The sequence below is a fragment of the Diadema antillarum genome, unplaced genomic scaffold, assembly GCF_040938485.1.
Source record: "Diadema antillarum isolate AM-2024a unplaced genomic scaffold, OU_Dant_1.0 seq00000663_RagTag, whole genome shotgun sequence".
In the NCBI taxonomy this organism is placed as follows: domain Eukaryota; kingdom Metazoa; phylum Echinodermata; class Echinoidea; order Diadematoida; family Diadematidae; genus Diadema; species Diadema antillarum.
The window spans coordinates 1355075-1381251 of NW_027271575.1; the positions used below are offsets into that span (position 1 = coordinate 1355075).

Here is a 26177-nt window from a genome sequence, read left to right on the forward strand (position 1 = left end):
TTGTGGGCTCTTTTTTTCTTTCTTTCTTTCTTTCTTTTAAGGTCCTACTGTCTCCAGCGAGTATTCAAACAAGGCCTTCAGAAAGGGGACACATGTTCTTAGATTGGCACTGATATTCACAGACATAAATACCTCCCAGGGGATGCTCAAACCGATATCTGGTGTCTTATCAGGGCATTCTGAACTTAAACGACAGTCTAGTGAGAAGCCATAGCTATGCACAGCATTAACATAGCTTTCTTGTCTGAACGCTGGTGGGTTGTCACACTGGAGCACAGAGACTCCAACCCCAAGCACCTTCTGATCTGGAGATTCTCCCGCCGGAAACCCCTAGCATACGGGAGACTCCAAGTTGATGAGTGCGAAGAGCGAAGTTCCTAGGATTCTAGATGTTCTCTGGTGCTATCTAAGGTTTATTTTTTCAACATACGATAGAAATAAGTAAGAAATCCTTTCCACCGGGAGACACAGAGCCCGGGCGGGAGAAATCAAATCTCAAACGGGAGAACGGGAGATTGTGCAAAAAAGGGCTTTCGGCGGGAGATCTCCCATCGAAAACGGGAGAGTTGGAGTCTCTGGGAGCATGATGAAGTACTAGTAGTACAACAGACTACACAAGAGTGCTCAATCTCCTTCGGCATGAACGACATTCGGTAATAAGTGAGCTTGGGGTTACCTCATGTGCACATGGGTACAAATGACTTTCTTGGTTCTCAGTTGATTAAGCATTCCACTAGTTTTCAAGCAACAGAATGCACTGACTTGCCCAACATAACAATTTGTGGAATTCATCAGTCATGTTCAAAGGATGAACTTGCGTAGACCAGGTGACCAGAATGATCTAACAATTGGCACCTTGGAAAGCACCCATTTCATTATTTTGCACTGAATGTATTAACAATCATTTTCTTTTGATATTGCCAAATACTGCTTTTGCTGTCAGGTGGATGTGATGGCAAGCACCACTTATAAGGATCACTTGAATGATTATCACAGATGCTTATCTCGGTGAATTTAAAGACCAACACGCTCTGCTGGTACTAAAGGTATTGTTTACCATTGGGAGCCATGATGTAAAAAGATGTTTGAGTTATCACATTTTATGCCTATGTGTAGGTCAATTGTATTACAAAACATCCTATCATATATAAATTCTGCAATAAAGCCTAAAACATACAGAGATATCACTATTTTTCTCAATAAACCATAACTGTAGATGGTTTATTCAGAAACTTTATTATAACTACTGTTCACATTATGTATATTCAACAATACTTGAAATTGATTATACTGATTAACATTTTTACATTGGTTGTTTCTTTCCCTAACTCACATTTTAGAACTACATGTATTTTGAATGTTTTTGTTTCATCAGCAAATAGTAAAGAATGCTTATATTATAAACCAGCCATAAAGGCACATGATACAATGACTCTAGGCAAGAGCCCTACACCTGGTTTTGCAAAGGAACTACCAGTGAGCAAACACCATCTTATCAATTTGGGTAATCAGAATTGCATCAGAATTAATATATACTATATACAGTAAACCTTGCCTATAGGCCGCCGCACACTATACGACTTTCGGTCGCACAACTGACAGACTTTGGATCCGAAATAAATCACAATAGCCTCAGAATAAACATGCTTGTTTATTTCAGATCCGAAGTCGCTAAGTCGTACGACCGAAAGTCGTATAGTGTGCGGTGGCCTTCCGTCAAATCTATTTGGACTGAAGAAACAGCTTCGATTTAGAGAAAATTCAACCTATAAGGAATTAAAATCAATAAAATAGGACTTGAAAAGACCTCTGAGAGAGGTTATTATTTGACTTTAAATGCGAGGTTGACTTTTAAAGCAAGGTTGACTATACTTCTATTTTTCTTTGCTAGAGAAGACATTCCAATTGTAGAAAAGAAAAATGATAAAAATATGAATATGATATTCAAAGTAATGGGTGTCAAAGCAATTCAGCCATTTGCCGCAAGGTTTGAAAACATATTTTCAACTCTTTCATTGTATCATAATTTACAAATAAGAAAATACATCTCTTTAGATTTTATTTTGGAGTACAAGCAAATGAAACACAGAATATGATTAAATACTCAAGCATTTCAGCATCTTTGAGTCCAATTTCTTACGAAGGCAAAAAGAAAAAAAAAAACATCAAAGGCAATAATCCAATAACAAGCCAAAATTTTCACATTAAAACATTTTAGCAAATAACTAAATAATGAGCTAGAAACGTACATGTCACTATGAGCTGAGAATATCACCAGGTATATTTGTTATAATACTTACTAGTATGAACCTTTTTTTTTTTTGACAGGATCCTATTTCTCTCTTTTTTTTAAACAGGATCATTCAAAGACACAAAAGATAGCAAACTGGTCATTTTAACTTGTACAGTTGGAATTTATCTAATTACTGTAATTACTAGAGATTTAATTACAGTCAATAAAACATGTGTTGAGACCTATTCTTCCTCCCCCCCCCCCCCTTCTTCAGAAGGTTGATAAAAATGAAAGAATGCTGGGGTAAATTAACAAATGCATGATATGTATCAAATTCTCAAGGTGTCCTAGAAACACATGCCTCAAAACGAAATAATAGAATATGTTTCAACACATCATTGATGGCATTCATTCATCTGAACATAAGACTCATTACAGATATAAATATACTTACATCTCTTTTAATTTCAAACCACTTTATTGCAGCTGGAAGTGTGCACCAGAGGAACATATCTTGACACACATAAACGGGCCTGTGATTCAGTCTGGACCCTAGTCTTTTCCAAAGACTGCCAATCAATAATTTGTAACCTGCCATCACTCGTAGCCGTTTGGATTCTGCGACTGCCACCGCCAGAGGTCTTCACCTGGTTTTAAAGACATTTTTTTTTAATAAAGACAATTACAACATAGAACAAAAAAGAATTTGAATTTCAGACAAACTGCAATCTTTCACACTTTCTCCTATTTGACAGACAAAATAAACATAAACTGCAGCCTAGCTTCAGACTTTGAATATGCCCACTTTGTTGTGAAACCAGCTTTGAGGCAGCAGAACACAGTATTTGCTAGGATCAGCTATATTCATATGCATTTATGAAAATGAATGTATACATTGAATCCCCATTCCCTTCTAATCCCTCATCCCCAAACAAAAATCAAACTAGAAATACCATTGTCACAGAACAGAGAACTATCTCCTCAATCACCAAACTATGGGACTCAAGAGTATACCATGATTGACAGAAAAGGAGGGGGGAAAAAAAGAAGACAAAAAAGACACAGAAGTCCAGCACTCGGCTGACTATCACAAGTCCACCTTTCATACATTCTTGCAGACTATGACTATTACCCAAGAAGATAGCAAACTTCGGGGGGGGGGGGGGGGGGGGGGGGGGGGAGGGATGGTGTCCACAAAAACCTTTCAAGTTTGTCAAAAATTGTACTATGCTTTTTTTTCAAAAAAGAACATAAAAATGTGACAGCTGACCCCATCTTCATTCTTAGTCATTAAGAAAGTACATTCACTTTAAATAGGATATTTGGAGTCACAAATTTCTTTATTTCTTTATTTAATTTTTTACTCCCCAATTTGAGGAATCTGCAGTCCACTGGGGGTCACCAACCTATTTTCTCACAGCACTGACTACTACACATAGCTTTATGCAAAAGCCTGCATGACACATTTCAAACAATAGTGAACATGAAGAATGAAACATCAACATATGATAATAATCACAACTGAAGGTAATCAGTTACTCTATACGCCATATTTTATGCGAGTTAAATTTTTCGCGACTCGAGACTTCCTGGCAATTTCGTGAATGATAAATTCGCAATTGTGGAGTGCAAGACTGAATGGAGATATGTGTGTGTGCACGCTACATTCATGTCGGGATTAGAGTCACTACTTTTGCATGTCTATAAATTTGCGAATAGCACCTGAAGGGCAACATTCACAAAAATAAAATTCTCACAAAATATTCAGCATATCAAAAGCTTGCTGACTAGCCTCACTTCATGGCGTATTATATTCATAGAAATTTAAAGACCATCTTTTCCTGTCATGTTTTTCATCTTCGTAAGAACACCTGTGTTATCAAATGCTTAAAGGATGCTAATATCATGATACAGTTATTGATGAGATGACATGAATTTTCCAAATACAGGCACATTTTCACGTTCCAGATTTTCCTGCGATTTTCCCCCTTTTTTCAATCTTTCGTATTTTTCAACATGTACAAAATACTCACACATCTTGTCGAGATCTCTCGCAGCCTTCCACTCCAACTCCTTCTCTGCCAAGGCAGGGTTGCCGTACATTGCTGGAACATCCCCTTCTCTCCTTTCTGTCTCTTCATATGCAATCTAGGAGCAGAGAACACCCGAAATGTGTGATCAGAGCAAAGCGGAAAAAGACAAAGGGGCAGGGGATGAAGAAGAGAGAGAGTGTGTGTGTGAGAGTTAACCCTTTACATGCCTTGAATGTGGACAGGTTCAGAAGACCCTGCAGCATTAAACACGGTGTTTGAAATCCCTGGTACAGAAAAGGGTTAAAAAAGACAATGCTCTAATGTGCCAACCACAAGAGCCTACCTCTTCACAACCCTCACACTGGTGTGCACACAAAAGTATAAGAACTTCAAATTATTGGTAAACAATTGGAACTAGAAACCTCTACCCTTAAGAATCACTGTTTCTTGGTACCTAAATGACTAATAAAATCTGATGTGAAGTACACAGTTAAAAAAAAAATGCACGAGTAATTTTTCACATCCAGTCAGGTGAAATTATGCATGTCTTTAATTCTGCAGAATCAATGGCATAGAATGCTTTTTATATAACAAGAAAAAATATTCAAATACTTTTTGTTTTAGCACTACTTTCATGAAATGTAAAATGCTAAAAAAATGTCTACATTGTAAATATTTCCACTTTAGCTGTACTTCCTAAACTGACTGATTTCATGTCAACGAAGTAGATTTAACAATAAAGAGGTCAAGGGGAGACTTGTAAAGGTGATGACATCATTACTTCTTTCATTCCTTTTTTTTTTTTATGTGACTGCAAACAATATTGCTGTTGCATGAAAATATATGAAACTCTAAAAATTCCATTACTTCTTTAACAGTATTAAAGTTACAATTCGGATGAAACACTTACTCTTCTATTGATTTGACTTTACTCAGTCTTTTTGTGCTTGCTCTTATTCTGTTTATCAAAGTAAGCCTGAAGATGGCATGGCATTTTTTCATTTGAAGCTTTTAGATATATATGATATTAATAGATATGATCTTGCAATTTTTATGTATACGTGTTCAAAAGGTTTATTGCCCTCCAATATTTCTTCTACATTTTTATTGAATAGTAATGTTTATGTTTATAACACCCGTCATGTTAATGATTATCATTTATGTTATGTGAGAACAAATATTTCTAAGAATACAGTTTTTTATAAAGGTCCATTAATATGGACCTAAATACCATTTGATTTGAAAATGAAACCGTCACTGCATAGTTTTACGAGGAATTATGAATTTTTACTCCTGAATTCATATTCTCATTCAGAATGATTATTTTAATTGCACCTAAATATGTCTTTTGATTTATTCTTTTTTTCTGTCCTTTTCTTTTCCTCTTTTAGTTCTTTTCTATACTGGCGATATATTTTACACATTATTTATGTTTTCTAGGGGTCAGCGATTTACAAGGCTTATTGCTCTTCTCTGCTGACCCCCCATTCACATGAATTTACGCATCGGTTTTTGGTCTTGTGTTGTTTTGTGTAGGTGTATTTCTTTTGATATTCTTATACTTGTATCTATGTGTTTTCATTGTATGAATTATTTGATGATATTATGTTGAATGGAAAGTACATGTAAAAAAAAAATAAAAGTAGTCTATGTTGACAATTATTAACTAATTGGCACTTCTGCTAGAGCCGTGCTTCCCAACCTTCTATAACAGAAAACCTATTTTGTTTCACACAAATTATTCAGGAAATACCTATTTTGTTTCATAAAAATTATTTAGAGGCCCAGCTAGATCATGTATCTTTTAACTATTGGCAGACACTGAGGCCCCACCTGCAACAGCTTTGCTGCCCCCCCCCCCCCCCCCCCCCCTTGAGAAGCGCAGTGTTAGAGTACTACAGTGCACTCCCATTATAACGAACACGATTATAGCGAAATTCCTGTTACAACGAAATAAAAATCCAAGTCGCAAAAATTATAGGCTCTATGTGTTTCTTATTCTTTATTTGTTTGGTTATAACGAAATTCCGATATAACGAAAGAAAACTGCCCATCCCTAGGACTTTGTTAGAACGTGAGTCCACTGTATTACTAATTGGCATAGATGTCTGCAAAGTAACTACCAAAGAACACAGCTTACCTATTCATCCTAATCCATATTGTGTCATCATGGTCTTTCTTTTGGACTAAGATGTCGTGACTCCCTATTAGGCTGTCTAACTTCATACACTTAGTCATCCCTAGTGGAAAAAAAAAAGCCCAGCAAGTTAGAGCAAAGTGCCATGGCACATGACAGGTTAAGGCACCTTGTTCCCTGAAGCCTTTTCCATGGCCTTGATCATGTCCAGCACGGAGTAGAAGTTTCCTGAGCTGAGATTGTAGACCTTGAGGCCACACCCTTCTTTCAGCTTCTTCAAGGCCGCCACATGACCAGTGGCTAGATCAACTACGTGGATGTAATCTCTCACACCTGCAAGAATGAAATCATTGATAGTCAAAGATAAAAATGATGCTTTGTAATATAATACTACCGACAGAAACTGATGAAACATATTTCTTCAATGTATCTTCATCACCAAAGGAGTCCTTACATGTTGGTAATCTCGCTCGCCTACATGAGCAAAGATATTACAGACTAGAAATGTCACTACGACGACTGGTGTATGCCTCCGCCATAATGCATGGTTCTCCTAATAGGTCTATAGTACAACGTCTTGACAATGTGTGATGACAGTTTTACACAATTGGCAAAATATTAAAATGACAGGTTTGCCACAAATGTGCTGAATGAACTAGGTTCAATTGGATGAATGATAAAAGGGACATTCCAGGCGATTTTCATAATTTCACATCATGTAGTACATAAATCAACAGCTCCATGTATAGATTCGTGGAAGTTATTGTGGTTAATGAGCAGAGAAACAATACTTTGAAAAACCTTAAACAAATTACACTGAACAAGGATGATGACCTAGGAGGTTCACATATTCCAGAAATGTAGCAGTGTAATTCTATTACAATACCACTTGCTTGCCAGTTCACCTGTGTATAATCTATGCATGCCTTCTTCTTTTGTTCTGCTTCCAAGAGCCCCAATTCATGCATTCTAATGGTGAACCTGCCATGTCATCATCCTTGTTCATTGCAATTTGCTATAAATTTCGAAAATATTCTTATTTTTCATCCCAACTATCATTAATACTGAAACTCTATCCTCAGTATAACTAATTTATAGTGGTTCAAATGTAAAAATCTGAAAATCATCCGGAGGTCTCCTTTAAAACGTCAGAGTGCAGGTATTTGGGGGAACTGATGATTTTTACTTGACTTTTGACCCTTTTATAAGTTTATGCATTGAGTAATTTTCAAGGTATTGAGAAAAAGTATAATCTAAGTGTCAAATGGTAAAATTGTATTATCTAAACCTGGCCTTTGACCTTTGACCTCACAGTTCCAAAGAGAATCACTGTTAGGTAGAACATGCATAAATATGTAAGTTTCATGATAATACCTAGAGTTACTTTTGAGATATGGAGGAAGAAGTGCAATTTAGCACTTTCACTTGACCTTTGACCTTTGACCTTTTTGGCAAGAAACTTCCCACAGAATATATATTGGGTTATACATGCATACATCAAGTTTTTAAAAAAATCCTTCTGGCATTGCATAAATATAAGGAAAGTAGTGATATTTTGAGGAGTTGACCTTGACCTTTGACCACTGACCTTTGACCCATGACCCCCAACTTCCCTAGATAATCACTGCCCATCAGTACATGCATATATACTAAGTTCCATGAAGATACCTTGAACCATTTGCGAGATATGGAGAAAAACATGAAATTTCAACCTTTTTTTCACAAAATAACCTGTGACCTTTGACCTTTGAGCCCATGACCCTAAAATCCAAATAAAGTATCATCCCCCCATGATATACCCTCATACCAAGTTTGATGCAAAACCACCTCACGGTTCTTGAGATATCGACAAAAACAAAACGGGACGGACGTACGGACGTACGGACGGACGGACGACACGAAAACATAATGCCTCCGGCCACTTCGTGGGCGGAGGCATAAAAACTGACACGGCAACGGACCATATCAGGAGGATGTTTGTGTGTCAGCTGATGCTCCTATCCCTCTAGATGTTGTGGGGCTTTTGCAAGCACAGCTGCTGTTTGTGTAATTCTTGCTACAACTTCAGGTCCAGAACCCTCCTTCAAGATGATAGAGCCCAGATGAATGAAGGTGCTCACTGTTTCCAGTGGCGTTTACCCTGACCAGTAGGGTTGATTCAACCCCCCCCCCTCCCGAGATCTCGGCCATCGATCACGCAATCACAATGAAAATTGGCACATACATTACCTGTCGCAAAATCTACCAAACTATAAGTTTTTGTCATAATTCATATCAATTAATATGCATGAAATCATAAATTTTGCTCTAACTCAGAAAATAAAGCTACTAGCATCCTAATTTTGGGGGATAGTATTCTTTGCAGCATTCCTAAAAAAAGAAAAAAAAACCTTTTTCCCCATACTTTTAATTTCTCTAAAAGCTATATTTTCCATTAGTATGTATGTGTCTTATTCTTTCCGCATATCTATCATGACAACAGCAATAATCAAAATTAATGCCTGCAGATAAGCGACATGCATTAGCTTTTTCACACAATCCCAATAATTAACCTACAAATATGCCCAAGAATTGCACATAGAAAAAGCGCACTAATCATGGTCAATGACCCTGAAAACTAAACATTGGATGAAAAAAAAAGAAAAGAAAGATGAACAAACATATTTCTGCTACCAAAACAAGGTCTTGCGTACAGCATATTTTTTTCCCCTCACTATCCAGTACACAACTTCTCCAAATTTTATCAAGGCTTCATTTTGGAGTTAACTCAGTTCCACAAGGAGAATTGTCAAAGAGGCAGTATCTGTTTAAATACTCACCTGTGCCGTCCGGTGTATCGTAGTCTGTGCCAAACACTTTCACACACGGTCGCTTACCCACCGCAACTTGGGCAACAAATGGCATGAGGTTGTTTGGCACTCCCTGGGGGTTTTCTCCAATCATGCCCGACACATGGGCCCCAACGGGATTGAAGTATCGTAATAGAACAACGTTCCACTCCTATCAAAGTGAAATCAGATGTGATTTTTGGGAGAACCGTAAATTTCTCTTTAAATTCCTTTTTGCTGCAATTCCTAATGTTAGCATTTTCTCACTCTTCCTGATATTCAAAAGCACAAAAAAAAAGTATGATTCCAATGTGTGACAGTTTTGGATACTTTCTTTTTGGCATCGTAAATGCTCATTAAACTTACCAAACATCTGGTAATATCAGCCAGCTTAATAATGTTTTTTATCCAAAAACTCTCTTTACATCCAACCACATTTGCAAATTCTAGATCATACACGGTTTGAAGCACATCAACAGAAATACTGCAAAATAAGACATTGCCAAGACATCAAAAATAATTAAAAGTCTTTGATCACACTATTCCGACATGAAGACAAATAAAAAAATCACCAAATGCCATCAAGCAAGAAATCCCAGGGGATAAACATTTAAACATCATCTCTGGCATCCTTTGGAAAATTAAAAACACACACATTAGTAAACAAATAACAAACAAAAATTTCAGCTATGTAAATACTGCTGGAAGTTTCCATTCTGTAATTGAAAATGTGTTTTACAATTTGCAACTACGCACACAACATTTGTATCTTTATTGCAAAACTGAGCTTGGAAAACCAGAGTAGCTGTAATTTGCATGATCTTGTGCATCATCACAGCAGGTAAAAGAAAGGAAAAAATGTCACCATGGCCTTTGACCTTACCTTCTCTGCTTTACTCAGATCCTTGAGGATCTCCTCAATGAAATATTTGGTCCTGCCGTAAGGATTTGTGATGCCCTGCCCTACACTGTGCTTCTCGTCGATGGGAAGGTAGTCGGGATTACCGTACACCGTTGCTGAACTCGAAAATATAATGTTGTAGCACTTATTATGTTTCATTACCTGGGCAAACACATAGAAGATACAAACAGGGAAAAAGAAGAAGGGTTGTGATGATAAGTTTCACAAAAATCAGTAATTTAGTTTTTAATAGATGAGGTGATAATCGTACTGGCTTACAAATCTCCAATTGAAATCCAATTTGCATTTGTATTCAAAATGTACTTGTTGACACGTATCAAAGCACCATATATATTTCTGTGAAAGCAAAAGAAACTTAAAAATTCTGGAACTTCATTTTATAGAAATCTAAATGAAACTCTTACCATTACTGTCTTAAAGGACAAGTCCACCTTCATAGACATGTGGATTGAGTGAATGCTGCAATATTAGTAGAACACAGGAGTGAGGGTTTGAGGAAAATTGGACACCCCGTTAAAAAGTTATGAATTTTTGAAGTTTCTGCTCAGTCACTGCTGGATGAGAAGACTACTAGAGCTTGTGATGTCATATGTGTACAACGATATACAGAAGACATAAAGAAATTTTACCATATTTTCACTTTTCTTGCATAATAAAAGAATGCTTGATTTGCCTCTTTCAGAAGGCAGGGGGAATAATATTACCCTTAACATACGTTAGTGACAAGTCGAGGAAATGTGCACTTTTTTTCAAAAAATAAAAATTTGTGAAATTCTCTTTATATGAATTTTCCTTTTATATCGTGGTACACATGTGACATCATACACTGTAGTAGTCTTCTCATCCAGCAGTGACTGCGCATACACTTTAAAAATTCATAACTTGTGAATGGATTGTCCGATTTTCCCCAAACTTTCACTGATGTGTTCTAACAATATTGCTGCATTCACTCATTCCACATGTATGAAGGTGAACTTGTCCTTTAACCCATTGAAGATAAGTTCCCAGAATACAGTGCACTCCCGTTATAACAAACACAGTTATAACGAAATTCCGTTTACAACGAAGTAAAAATTCAGGCCACAACATTATCCGCTCTATGTACAATGTATTTTTATTGTGTATTTATTCGATTATAACGAAATTTTGATATAACGAAAGAAGTTTGCCGGTCCCGAGGACTTCGTTACAATGGGATTCCACTGTACTCTGGCAGGTGTCTATGGGAAATGCATGTCAGAGCAAAATCAGCCCATCCTCAATGGGATATCAAATTCATAATAGAAATGTCAACTTAATCATGGGTGTAAGTTACATATTGATCATTTAATCAAATTGGCATACCAGTAAATGTATTTAATCTCAATTAACTCGTATGCCTATTACTGTATACGCTATATATTTCGCGGGGGTTTTATTTTCGCGAATTTCGCGAGTCAGGAGCTATTCGCAAAATTAACAACACGCGAAAATATTACCTTCCAAAATGAATCCCTTGCCTTGATGATACAAACATTTCAGTACTAGTATACCATGTCACGGCTTACCGAACAGACCATAGGTACTGTCTAAGCTTGTTTACGCACGTCCACGTCTACTTACGAATACTGTAGAGAGCCAATCCGTTATCGCAAGGGGACCACTCGTCAGAAATCTAGTGCGATGGACTTAACCACTTCAAAAATGTTGAATTCTAACTTACTAGTTCGCAGAGTTTGGTAAGTTTTTTTCATGCAGTGTATAACTAGTATCATTCTTATTTGCTAGTAAGTTGAAAATTCACACTTTCTTTGCCATTTCATGTTTTCTCTGGTCCCCCAATCGCGAATTTAACCACTCGCGAAAACGTGTGACAGCGGCAATTCGCGAAAATTTATGTACGCGAAAATTATAGCGTATACAGTAATACTAGGTCACACATACTACAAGTGTAGCTCTTGGTGTCATCACCCCTTGTTCCCATGTTCCAACCTAATACTAAAAATGGAAATAAAAAAATCATCAGGGATGGAATAATCCCTTTCAGAGAGAGCTTTTTTAGAGACATGAAGGTGATGATCAATAATTTAATCTGTAATTTGTCATTCATTAACATGCAAAACATGTTCTCCCGCTAGCAAACACCCTAGAATGTCTTGCCCATAGGAAAACAGCTTAAAAAGAGATCAGTCACTTGGCCACATTGATTTCATTCAATTGCTTTAATACTGGTAGTTGTTTACTCAAATCATGCTCTCCCATTCAAAAGAATCTTTTGTTGTATTGCAGCTATTTGGATCTTCTCATGGGAAAATGGGATGACCTTTGAACCTTTCCACTCTATGTGATATTTGGCACACTGCCAGAGTGTATCAAAGTGTATCTGTACACAGAAATTCAGTTTTCTGACATTGTAGGTTATTGTACAGGTAATATCCCTGTGAAATATAAGAGTGCAACGTTACTCACATACAGAGTATAGCAATATATAAAGAGACATAGAGCAATCTCTAAAATGCCAAAAATTACAAGCGCCTTGATCTAAGAGTAGTCGTCTGGTGTTATCGACTGCATTCAATTGCGTAGTTCGCTAATTTTTTGTATGATCAGTGTACTACGATACTCACAAAACACGCAAATGCACGCAAATGTCCACATATGCAGCTAGGTTGGTGCTGCCACGCAGCGCAGCACCGGGCCACTGACCAGGCAGCCGCGGCAGCATCTACTCATGCGGATGCATATGGCTCGATGAGGCGATACCAATTGACAGTATTCGATATAGCTGTGTGCAGACGGTGGTCTACGCGCGGCTACTATTTTCAGATCTGGCTACTATTGCAGCGGGCTCTAGTGCGTGCTGATTTATTACAATTAATATTTCACAGTTTTGGGAATTTTTTGTGATGGGATAGAATTTTCTCTAGAGGTCTTAGGACATGCTCTCACACCCTCAAATTCAAATTTTAGGGGAGAGATTCCCTTTAAAGGTATTTAAAGACAAGGCAGCGTGGGGTTCATGGGTGACCCAAGTCATTCGCTGCCCACAGGGGTACACTCTAATCAATGATAACACCTGTCAGCGAATATGTGCATCAAAGCGTACAATCACCGGTAATGCGCTGACTCCAGCCGAGATTCTTCAGCCATGTGTGTACTTGAACACATAAAAACCAGTTCACAATTATTTGTTATGCAGATTCTCACATATATCCAAACCGGGCCAGCCAATCACTCTATGAATCCCCACACAGATGCTACCAGATCTTTAACCCGTTGAGGACGAGTCCCGAGTATACTCGGGCAGGGGTCTATGGGAAATGTGAGTTGTAGCACAATCAGCCCGTCCTCAATGGGTTAATAGTAAAAGAGAGAGAAGAAAGGGACTTACGTCAATTATATTGAGTGTCCCTCCAATATTGCACCTGTAGTAGTCAATGGGTATAGTCAATGATTCCCCCACTGCCTTTAGTCCCGCCAAGTGTATCACATGGTCAATGGCATGCTGCGGAGAGAAACAGGGGAGAAAAAAAGGAGACATTGACAACAATGAACAAATTTCAATTAAGGACTCATCACATTCCTGAAAAAGAAAAGAACAGCTACGTAAATGCATCAACTGATTCGGAATGGTAGCATCAGTCTTAAAATCATTTTATGCTGCATTCGTTTCATTCCACGAGGTGGATGTTTACTAGTACTTTTCTGCCCTCATGCAGAAAAAGAGGTTTTGGAAGAAACAGAGTTTGATTCGCTGAGTCAGTTGTTGTTTAAAAGCAATCCTAACTCTTAAATACCTGAATGGAATACATACATGTATGTCAAGTATTGGAGATGTACCAAAGAGGAAATTCTATATCTGAGAAGGTCAAAGTTGGTTTACAAGACAGGAGGCAGAGCTACCAAGTCTCACGCATTCTGCGTGAGACTCAAGCATTTAGGGGCCGTCTCACGATCTCACGCATGGCACCCATTTTTCTCACGCATCAGGCAAAGTCTGCAACTTGGGCCTATAATAATGAGCATAGCTCAAAATATCAAAGTGATAGTTGCAATTGAAGGTATATTTTCCTTTTGTCTTTCAAAATAAGTAAAAACAGTCACTTAAAGTATGCACCTGATCGCACCATTAAGATCTAAAAATTGAAAAAAGCTCTCTACCGTGGGAGGCCACAGGGGAGAAAACCCCTCCCACACCCTCCCTCGCGCGCATATTCGCCAGCCGAGATGCCGAGTCATGAAAATCTCACTCATAAAATTTTTTTGAACTTGACATCCCTGAGGAGGCAGAAAAAAAAAGGCTATCTATGGGATGTCAACCACTCACCTTGTCAAAGACTGACTGCAAGCCAGCCTTGTCCGCCATGTCCACCTCGTAGAAGTCGATCTGACTCCCTGTGATGGTTTCTAACCTCTGTATCACCTGGGGCTTGGGACCTGAACCTGAAATTTCAACAGATCAAGGATTAAATTAACTGCCTTGCATGGCAACGCAGGCAGCACAGGCTGTATCAGTGGCAGATCCAGGGGGAGTGCACCGGGCTCTCACCCCCCCCCCCCTTTATTTTTTGTAGAAACAAAAAAAAAAGAAAAAGAAAAAATTTGGGAGAGGGGCGCGTGCACCCCCCTTTTAATTTTGTAGAGGCGCCCCCTCTTTACGGAATTCCTGGATCCGCCCCTGGGTATGGAGCACCAGAATGAGCAGGCCACCAACATGCATACTTAAATGCATCATCCGGAGCGACGCCATTGCAGCAATGCAATCACTGATTGGCTGCTACCTTTTTTGTAGCAGAATCGGCAAGAAAAAAGGTTCAAAATAATAGCAAATTCATGTCAGGTTTGAAAAGGCCTATCAGAGAAATTCAACCCCCGGCTAAATACTGGTTAGTGATAAGGTTAGAGTAAAGATTAGGGTGAGGTTTAGGGTCTAGAGTTTGGGTTAGGGTTAGGTTCAGGATTAGGATTAGGGTCAGGGGATGGGGATGGGTCCGGGGTAATTGCCCAGACCCCCTGCCTGCACCATTCGGCCTTCCATTCACTCATTCCTTTGCAGCTGGTCTCTCTTCCAAGCCTCAGCCAGGAGGCTTTGACAAAAGGCTAGCTTCAGAGGAGAAAGCTGTAACAGAGTAACACTGTAACAGAGCTCTGTGACACCTTATGGGCAAATGTTAGATAAACCACGGAGGTATCCTTGGATAAACAAGGTACAGTTGTATGAGAGGGTCAAGGTAATCAGATGATAGGATCCACGATTAATACCACTCTATCCAATGTGTGTGGGGTTTGTCTACTGACTGACGGCATACAATGTATTATATCCCTTTTGCACAAAGAGCTATGCCACTAGTAATTTGTATCAAACTTTCAACACCTCTCTTTAATAGGCCTTGAGAATTCTTGCTACATGATGTGCACAACTAGAAATGTCACTATGGCGACTGGTATGCCTCCATCATAATGCATGATTCTCCTAATACAACTTGTATATTACAATGTAGGTCTATAGTACATGTGGACAATGTGTGATTACATTTTCACAAAACTGGCAAAATATTAAAATGACATGTTTGTAGCAAATGTGTTGAATGTTCACCTTCCTTGACCTAGGTTTAATTGGATAAATAGGAGAGCATGTGTATTTTGGGATTTAAGGACTTTAACTTGACTTTGACCCTTTCATAAGTTTATGCATTGAGGAATTTCATGGTATGGAGAAAAGTGCAATTTCTGTATTGAATAGTAAATTGCTACCATTTTCATCTGGCCTTTGACCCTAAAATTCATAAGAGAATCACTGTCAGGCAGAACATGCATAAATATGTACTAAGTTTCAAGTTCAGCACTTTCACTTGATACTTTTGACCTTTGACCTTTTTGGCAAAAAAAAAAAAAAAAAAAATTCCCAGAGAATCTCTGTTGCGTAATACATGCATATACCAAGTTTTAAAAAATAATAATAATCCTGCTGGCATTGCATAAATATGAGGGAAAATAGTAAAATGTTGAAGTGTTGCCCTTGACCTTTGACCCCTGACCTTTGACCCATGAACCCCAAATTCCCTAGATAATCACTGCCAGTCAGAACATGCATACTATGTTCCATGAAGATACCTTGAACAATTTCCAAGATACGGAGAAAAAAATGAAATTTGAACATTTTTACTTGACCTTTTGACCTTTGACCTTTGACCTCATGACCCCAAACTTTCACCAGAGAATCTTAATTGGGTAATACATGTATACACTAAGTTTAAAGAAAATATCTTCAGGCATTGCATAGATATGGGGAAAATATTGAAATTTTAAGCATTTGACCTTGACCTTTTGACCTTTAACCTTGAGCATGTGCACCCAAAAGTTGATAGGCACAACTTCATCCCCTAATACAAACACATGCCAAGTTTCATTACGATACCTCAAAAGGTTTCTTCGTTACGCTGTCCACAAAATTCATTACGGACAGACGGAAGGACGGACAGACAACCCGAAAACACAATGCCTATGGCACCACTTCGTGGCGGAGGCATAAAAACTGTTATGTGTGGGGAAAAGCTTGTTAACTATCATGATCTGGATAATGACAAAAAAAATGTCCTGCTTGATTTCTTTATACTTTTTAACTACATGTAAGTTCTGCAATAATTTGCCATACATAGAATGTGTGAACAGCATGAAGAGACTTCATCTAATCTGCAGCTCCCTAGATTCTAGTCACTTGGTACAATATTTTCAAACCCTAGCAATAATTTTTCCTCTGCACTTAAAGTGTGAATGGTGGGGGGGGGGGGGGAAATGTACATGTATTTTTGCATTGCAATGGAAAAAAGGGGGGGGGGAAATCTGTGTGTGAATGCAGCTGGTGACTTGCAATGCCAATCACATTATGATTCCAGTATGCAACATAGTTCTGTCATTATCCCTTCTGTTAAGGTTGACTCTGAAGAAAAAGTTAGTAGACAGCTATTAGGAATGACTAATGACATCATTTATGCATTCCGATTGTGCGTATCAATTGATCACTCACAGCCAGAACGCTCCACCCATCGCAAAAATGCATTGAGGCCAGCCTGTTGACAACGAACGCTTTGTATTATTCGGAAAACTCCATGGGAGTTCAAGTTTACCCAACGCTGAAGTTTACTCAATGTTGAAGTTGACCTGAATAGACAGAGTCAAATTGAACAAGTATCAAAGCAAAATCATGAAAATTAAAACTGATCCTCTCAGAAACACCATATGTTCAACTGGAACTGCCCCTGACGTACTTGAACTAATCGTCTATAAACATGTTGCAGACAGTAATGAAAAATTTTCAAAGATCAGGGGAGATGTATTGATTGAGGGGAGGAATCTTACAAAGTAATGATGAATTAAAGGGATGGTATAGTATTGGTGGAGATGAGGATTGGGCTTTTAAATTTTGTGAGATACCAAGAAACCACTTATGAAATAGTATACAGCATACGATTCTGAGAGGACTTCAAAGTTTATTTGTTGGAAATCGGTTTTGGAATAGCTGAAACATCCAAAAACAAAGTAAAACAAAGCGATCGTAATAATAGGTGGGTCCCACTTTTTATTTGGATCGCCCTTTTTGGATATCTCAGCCATTTCAAAACCGATTTTAGTCAAATAAACATAGAATTCCTCTTGAAATTACATGCGCTTTCATATTTTATAAGAGGTTTCTCGTCATCTCACCAACAAATCACAGAAACTTGAAGTTGGGTCTCAACCAAAACTATACAATCCCTTTTAATAAGCAGAGAGAACTACATACATTGTATCCACCTGTGATATGGGAATTTAAAGCCATCTTGGTTTTCATCTGATCAGGGTCAATTTTATGTGAATGCACACACCCCTAGCAGGAGGGAATAGAAACTAAGTGCTAATGAGGGTGTGGTACATACTGTAATTTTCAACTTTAGACAGAACACATTTTGCTCACTTTGTCCTTCAAATGACTCATCTTTCCAGCTATGCACCTGATCACATTACTACAAATGTAATGTGGAATTGCCACACATACTAACAACTGACAGGTACTGGTATGTAGGCCCTCCATGTTTGTACCATCTAATCTGTTCTACAGCCCACCTGACAATGTTGACAGTATTGCTATTGTGTGATGAAATGCAGCGATACAAGCTACAGGAAGAGAGATGTTGAAAGTTACAGATTACCTTTGACATCTACAAGAATCTCTGCCAAGGAAAATACAATCAATAGAGGAATCAAGCACACTATAATCATTATCAGTATTACTGAATACAGTACTTATAACTATAGCATCACAAGGAAAGTTCTTGAAAATCAAATTTTACATCATGTTCCTTTTACTACACAGTACGTATGCAGAATCTTTTTTGTTCTTCCCATTAAATGTCAATACATGCAGTTGTAAATTTGAAGAGTACAATGTGACCACAGAGTAAAATGAATCAACGATGACACAAGCAAACAAATAAAATCAATTGCAGGATACACATATCGTCACTTAGATACAAAATTTAAAAAGCAAAAATGTTCCCAACCCAGGATATTCTTCATATTATTATGCCCAAGAGAGTTGGCATTAATCCACATTCCTCCCTTTTTGTGTGTGTGTGTGTGTGTGTGTGTGTGTGTGTGTATGCATGTTTGACGATGCATACAAATTTGGGCGGATTCATAGCTTGGGTGAATAACTGTGGCTAATGCGTCAAAAATAAAAAACCAACATCTGGATTAATTTGTACAGTGCTATTGCAATTTACGTCATAAATGGAGAAATGACAGAATGGCTTGCACTGAAGTGCATCCTCTGATGGATGATGAAACCATGGCCTGTTATACACTACTAGTCAAAAAACTTAATTCTTCTTTCATTATATTATCCTTGGATTTTTGGATCTTCTCTACACATGGAAACATTAAAGTTTAATCGTACAATAAAGGTATGTTGTTGTTGTTTTTTTCATTTTAACCAAGTTTTACTCAAACAATATACACAGAAAAAGTCAAGTTGAACTGACAGTCGAGACTGGTCAATTCTATCAAAAACTCTATCAAAACTTTTTTAATTCAAACACAGAATGATGAATTTGGATGCATCATACTCTTGAGGTAACTGGAATTAAACTTACTCTTTGAAAGTAACCAGGATCCAAAATTTAGTTTGGTTAATACTAAACACCTTTTAAAAAAAAGTTATTTTAAAATGAGTAAATATCAAGAGGGTTCCCTTTTTATTTCCATTTACTAATACAGCCCTATCACTGCTCCTGTCACTTTGAACAGGTAATACATCGCACATTGTGTCAACTGAATAGGTCATAATGTACAGACTTGAGAACACTTGGCAAATTGCAACATTCTACTTGTATATAATTTTGTGAGTGGCTGAATTCCCGATAGAGAAGGCATTGGGGGAATGGGAAAGAAATTACCCTGCTTTTTCAAGAAAAAAAAATTACAGATTTCCCCCATTTGCAATGATATTCAATACATTTGTGGCATGGGAGGCAATATTTTTGCAAATTGTTGATTTTGCAAATTTTTCTCATTGGTCAACACTAAACCTTTTTTCTCTGGCATCCTTTCCAGGTCACTAAAATCTTAAAATCTTACACTTTCTCTGCAATTTTTTGAAAGGCTTTGCACATAGACTTACGAACACATTGCAAACCAATGCAGTGTTCCCCACAAGAACAAACAACAAATACGGTTCAAGGATACCTTTGACACTGTTTGAGAAGTTGTCAATGACGACAGGATGGTATCCCTTGGCAACGACTTCCACGATGACATGGCTGCCAATATAGCCAGCTCCACCAATCACGAGAACAACTGGTTTTGCCATTCTGGTGAGATGCTGCTATCAAAAAGATGAAAAAGAAAAATGGAAGTTAGAAACTAATAATTGATCCTGACCTTCCTCCCAAGAGTTGTGGGTCTTAATGCTATAATACTAGCTTTTGCTGATTGGCTGGCATGCGTGAGTGCAAGACTTGTACCTTTGTTTCAAATCAATTACATGTATTTCTAAGTACAGCTCTCATTTCTACCAGTGAGAAAATTTAGCATCATTCACAGCAATGCAATTCATGCAAATTTGATCATCATCACAATGGCATAATTTTCAGCCTTCAGGATTGAATTGATATGTGACCCGCCACAACAAAAGGATCCTTAAGTCACTGACAGCTGAGCCGAGAAAAATTGAGTCAGATCATCAAAATCGGTCAAAAGGATCGCATTTCTGTTTTCAGCGTAACATTGTAGTCTAATGTATCATCTATCATCTGCTGAAATTTCGAAGCGAAAGGATCAAAGGAAAGGCAAGAAATTAGCGTTTTTCTGGGCTATGATTTTCTGACTTTCAACGGAACAGAAACGTGTCCAAAGATTTGGAATTAGTGCCGCAGATACACTCCGCCCCTAGCAACAAGGGAGTGATCTTATTGGTCAATGCATGGCACCCTGGTTACTGATTGGTCGTGCGTAGACGCTGGTGCTAAGCTTGAATGAACATCGTGGAGGTTGCTATGAGCAGACCTTCTATTGTCAAGAGGTGAAAACTGTCTTACCTCCCCTTGAACGCCATTGCGTCGGAAAGAAAACTTTGAAGGCGGTTTTCTCGAAACGCTGATTTCCTACACCACTTGACATTATGTTCTCATGAAATCACCAATATCTCGGCAACCAAATACTTTTATTTAGACGCATTATATACAAAATTAAAGCGGAAGAGTAAAGGAATGATGTAATGTCATTTTCAGAAAATCGTCTTCCCCGAACTTTCGAATCCTTTGTTGTTGCGGGTCACATATTGACGTACAGTATGTTGCCCTTCATCACTACCACACAGGAGGCATGAATGAGGTAATGGTATAATCTTTACAGGTGGTTGAATTCGGAATCAGGAATATCTTTAATAGGTTATAGGGCGTACTGCTTGCGCACACTCAGCAAATCATCAGTAGGTTTACATGACAATGATTGTGCGCATACAAAAAACTTATAGTGGCTGCCCATGTTGCATGTTGTTCATTGTACACCAGAGGCCAATAATAGGGCGCTTTAGATATTCATGACAGGGATGTTCAGAGGGAAAAAAACCTATTCTAAGCATGCACAAAATTGCTTATCAAAAGCGATCTACAGCTCGCATCGTCTGAGTTTTCAATACGCACGCTAAAATTCTAAAATGGAGTGCTCACTTCTGTGCAGAAAATGAATGTATTACTATCAAGATGATTTATTTATGCAAAACTATCTAGTTGAACTGACAAGATGTGGTGCCACTGAAAGTTTTATTTCAACAGAAAACACACAGTTCAACAGAAAACACACAACAATGTAACCATAAACAGCTAGATAAAATCTCACAATATTGAAGTTCCCTGTCAGCAAATAATTTCATCTCGCATTCCCTGACGACCTAAAAATGTAGAAATTATTGTGGTCTCTGTGGTTGAATAAAGACAACGTGCCTCATCATTCAAGTGTAAAGAGATGTTTGCACATTCATACTGTGTAATGAACAATTGTATACAGCCCTGCCACTGTAGATGCCCTCTACACAAGTTCACGTAGCGTCTGGTCAGACTAGAACAAACCTAAATCTTGCTGGACTGTCAACCAGAAACTAGCTGTCGGCCACATTTCGAAATGTTGCGACACACTAACATTTTGATAGAATGATATCCTTGATGTTAGAAATTAGGACACTCTTAACCTTTTGAGGATGGGCTGATTTTGCTACGACACGCATTTCCCGCAGACACTTGCCTGAGTAAACTCGGGGACTCATTCTCAACGGGCTAAAGGTAAGAAAGTTGGGCAAGAGTTCCATACAGTGTATGTACCCCCTCCCCCTCCCCGCTAAAATTGAAAAAAAAAAAAAAAACAGAAAGTGATATGTACACAAGTAATAAATATGATTAAATTTAGGTGGCTTTGGGATTAGGGTTATGGAGTTATGATTACAGTTAGGGTTAGGCCCATGGTTAGGGTATAAACGTTGATCTCGGTGTCCTCCAAGGTTAGAGGGGGTACATATGGAACTCTTTCCGAAAATTGAATGTGAAAATATCAAGTTCCGAAAATTGAATGTGAAAATATCATGCAGTGATTGAAAATACTGAATGAGATGCATACATGCAGAATCTATTAACACTGCGTAGGGCCTGCTATTGTCCACATTGTGTGGCATCATTAAATGTGATCCGCTACAACAAAAGGATCCAAAAGTCTGGGGAGGTCAATTTTCTAAAAATGGTATGACATTATTCCCTTACTTTTCTACTTTAATGTCATATATAACACAACTCATAAAAGTACTTGGTTGCGGAGATATGGATACTGTAAAAGGGGAAATTTTCGCGGTGTTGAAATTTTCGCGCATTTCGCGCAACCAGAAACTAGCGTGAAAATAAAAGCATGCGAATATTTTTGCTTGCCACATGTTCCTGTGCGTGATGCCTTGATTCCGCGGAATTAAAAACACGCGAAACTCTTCTTACTCGGCCAAGCGCGAAAAATTAGTCGCGCGAAAAAATCCACTTTTACAGTAATTTTATGAGAGCATGTCGAGTGGTATAAGAAATCAGCGTTTCGAGAAAACCAGCTTCAAAGTTTCCCTTCTGACGCCAATTGTGATTAAGCAGGGGTCGCACTTAACTTTTTTTTTAACTAGCCAGGCGGACTACTTAGAATCAATTTTGACACTGAAGCAATATTTTGGCTAGCCAGACGGACTAGTTACTTCAGAATTTTATGATTTTTAGCTAGTCCGACATGATTTTGGGTGGCCAATGGCCAGCGGACCATCGCCAATTTCGAACCCTGTTAAGGGCAGGTAAGACAGTTTTCACCTACATTGTATTGACAATAGAAGGTATGCTCCTAGCAACCTCTGCGATGTTCATTCACGCTTCGCGCCAGGATCTACGCACGACCAATCAGTAACCAGGATGCCACACACTGACACAATAAGATCAGTCCCTCATTGTTTTTTATATGGGCGGAGTCTAGCTGCAGTGCAGCGCTAAGTCCAAATCTTCGAACAGGTTCCTGTTGCGCTGAGAGACAGAAAATCATTTTGCCTTTATTTTGTTCATTTAGCTTCAAAATTTCAGCAGCAAATACTGTAGATGAAACACTACACCACAAAATCATGCCAAAAAGAGAAATTTGATGGTTTTGACTGATTTTGATGATCTGACTTCAAACTCAATTTTCTCAGTTCAGCCGTCAGCGACTTTCGGATCCTTTTATTGTGGAGGGTCACAAATGACTGAAGTGAAGACAGACAGCGTACACTGACTTGTAAAATGCAAGTGAAAATCATCATCTATTCACACACACTTCAGTGACTTTACTGAGACAAAATAAAATCATGTTTCAACATTAGCTGATCAAATCATGTTTCACTATGATAGTCTCAACCATTCACAGGTTAGTTGCTGATTAATCTGTTTTAAGTGTTTATCAATCAGTTTATTTTGACATTAATGTAGAATCCAGTACCCGTAACTGTTCGTGAATAGTTATACTTGCCTAGCTACATACAGGGGGATACAGTTTATCTACATTGAATGACAATGAAATTAGAATAGAACTCTACTAACTAGCTCTAGAATCTAGCTAGGATCTACGATAGATCTAACGTTAATTAGACTATTTGTTAGGCAAGGGTCTAAACTCTTAACTTTGTTACAAATTGTAGGTCTAATATGACTGAGTATTATATCAAAAACTCTGTTTGCTAAATGCTATTTTTGTACGTATAACTTAACCCATTCCATACTAAATTCTGGAATCCCCACAGACTTAATAGTACACAGACCACCACAGATTCCCGTAGAGAACAGGTAAATGACGGAGCAAACGCAAGAACATGGAAGTAGAAAAAGAACTACCCGCAACCAACCCGGATCCCACTGCACCGGGCCGGGGACCCTTGGTTGCCGCGGCTGTCTGGCAAGCAAATAGAGAACCCACACAGGCCACAGAGAGAGAGGGGGAGAGAGACTCCCATGGCCATACTCACATGCCTTCTACGAGGTTAATTATGACGAAAAAAATAACAAAAGCTGACAGCGTGATGTGGTTCCTGTCCAGCACAAGTAGCCAAGTAGCAGTCGGGTTGGGTAAATGTGTAAATTCGCTGAAAGTCTTTGTAATTTATACTTTCATATTCACACCACTGTATACAGGTATAGCGTGACCGTAGACCAGCACCTCTAGCCAGCTCATCACCGGTGAATGCTCGGATGGCGAGTCATTCGAATGGCCGAAGTACTGCAGTAGTATGTATTGGGTACGTACGTACCAGTGCATGGGGAGACTTCGGTACGGTGAACGCAGCCCGGTATGGGTGCAACGTGGCTACGTGTCACCCACACACTACTGGTGAAGCTTAGTACACACATGTGTTTGCAGTTCGTGGGTCACACAGGCTACACATTACACACTGTCAGGTCACCGTAGTCTGTTTTTTCAGGCACGTACGATCACTCATCTACAAAATAAAGAGAAATTGACCTACATACAAGTTGTCAAATATTCTCGCTGAAAATACGTTTAGCTGTTTTCCTTTTATAAATATTTTGACATTAATTTTTTAGTTTATCTTGATAACATGCAAATCTTGCCTGCTATTCAATCTTAAAGGACAAGTTCACCTTCATAGACATGTGGGTTTAGTGAATGCAGCAATATTAGTAGAACACATTGAGAGTTTGAGGAGAATCGGACAATCCGTTCAAAAGTTATGAATTTTTGAAGTTTCTGCTCAGTCATGACTGGACGAAAAGACTACTATAGCTTGTGATGTCACTGTACAACGATACAAAGAAAGAATAAAGAAAATTCAACTTACAATGTATTTCCATTTTTCTCGCATAACGAAAGAACAATTGACTTTTCTCTTTCAGAAGGCAGGGGGAATAGTATTACCCTTATTGTACGTCAGTGACAAGTCGAAGAAATGCACACTTTATTCAAAAAGTAAAGTTTTGAAATTCTCTTTTTATTTTCCTTATATGGTTGTACGCGTGTGACATCATACACTGTAGTAGTTTTCTCATCCAGCAGTGACTGCACAGATACTTCAAAAATTAATAACTTTTGAACAGATCGTCTGATTTTCCTCAAACTTTCACTGATGTGTTCTACTAATATTGCTGCATTCTCTCAGTCCTTATGTATAATTATGAAGGTAGACTTGTCCTTTAATGTTCTATTTCACTGTATAGTATACAATAAAAGAATATTAACGAAGTGTTGAAAGTGCTTGCTTATATTCACGTGTAGGCCCTTACGTTAAAAATACATGTGAATACATTGAGCAAATTATATTGAATTGGAATTATAAAGATTGAATTGAATTGAGAAACAAAGAGTCAGCCTCCTCTCGTCAGTCCAAGATATTTTTTATTTCTTTTAATTTTTTAATGTTTAGAGATCAAAGACAATTTTTTCTGTCATTCCTATCGAGCTGTGAATGTAAAGTATACATCTGCCTAGCAAGGAATAAAAAAGGGGGGTAAGCATTCCTGCATGATACTATGGCACTATACTACCCCCCCCCCTTCCACATCGTTCCACTCTCTGAATGCAATGTATAGGTTGACAGCTCTGCAGCCACCTTTTATTCCTCTTATGACAGCAATAATCAAGCTTATAAATTAAGCCCAATGCGGGACAGTTTCTGCTTTGAATTTGTGACAGCTGAGAATGACTCATGACTTGATGACGGTATCAAAATATTGATTTTATTGCTTTTCATAATGTTATATATATACAAAAATATTCTGTCTCACATTTTCATTGTGAGTTGATATATAGCAGGGGCAGATCCAGGAATTCTGTAAAAGGGAGGCGCCTTTAAAAAATCAAAGCGAGGCGCACGCCCCCCCCCCCCCCCCCTCCATTTTTTACTCCAGTTTGTTTTAGCAAAAATATATATATATATATAAATAGAATAAAGAGGGGGCGTGTGCCCACTGTGCACCCCCCCCCCCCCCCGCCTCCGCCACTACCTGGTTATATA

At 38.3% G+C, this 26177-nt stretch overlaps 1 protein-coding gene across 2 annotated transcripts; it reads right to left on the reverse strand.

Annotated features, from left to right (window-relative positions):
- Positions 1-1452: 1452 nt before the first annotated feature.
- LOC139736825 (UDP-glucose 4-epimerase-like) lies at positions 1453-24342 on the reverse strand. Of its 2 annotated transcripts, none has more exons than XM_071647487.1 (9): positions 24174-24342; positions 19856-19991; positions 14460-14575; positions 13524-13637; positions 10115-10294; positions 9223-9403; positions 6573-6736; positions 4267-4381; positions 1453-2880 (listed from the first exon to the last, which is right to left on the reverse strand). In XM_071647487.1, exons 2-9 carry the CDS (start codon positions 19977-19979, stop codon positions 2831-2833), a joined length of 1044 nt encoding a protein of 347 aa, XP_071503588.1. In that variant the 5' UTR covers positions 19980-19991; positions 24174-24342; the 3' UTR covers positions 1453-2830. The 2 variants fall into 2 exon arrangements, with proteins under 2 accessions (XP_071503588.1, XP_071503587.1); XM_071647486.1 differs by having other exon boundaries at positions 19856-19994.
- Positions 24343-26177: the final 1835 nt, after the last annotated feature.

What these genes read in the sequence shown, in the direction of transcription:
- LOC139736825 (XM_071647487.1), bottom strand. Translation starts at nt 19,979, where the DNA reads ATGGCAAAACCAGTTGTTCTCGTGATTGGTGGAGCTGGCTATATTGGC. An exon ending in ATCTGAGTAAAGCAGAGAAG is followed by an intron (nt 9,404 to 10,114) that starts GTAAGGTCAAAG and finishes TCACTTTGATAG; the next exon opens with GAGTGGAACGTTGTTCTATT. An exon ending in CGATACACCGGACGGCACAG is followed by an intron (nt 6,737 to 9,222) that starts GTGAGTATTTAA and finishes TCATTCTTGCAG; the next exon opens with GTGTGAGAGATTACATCCAC.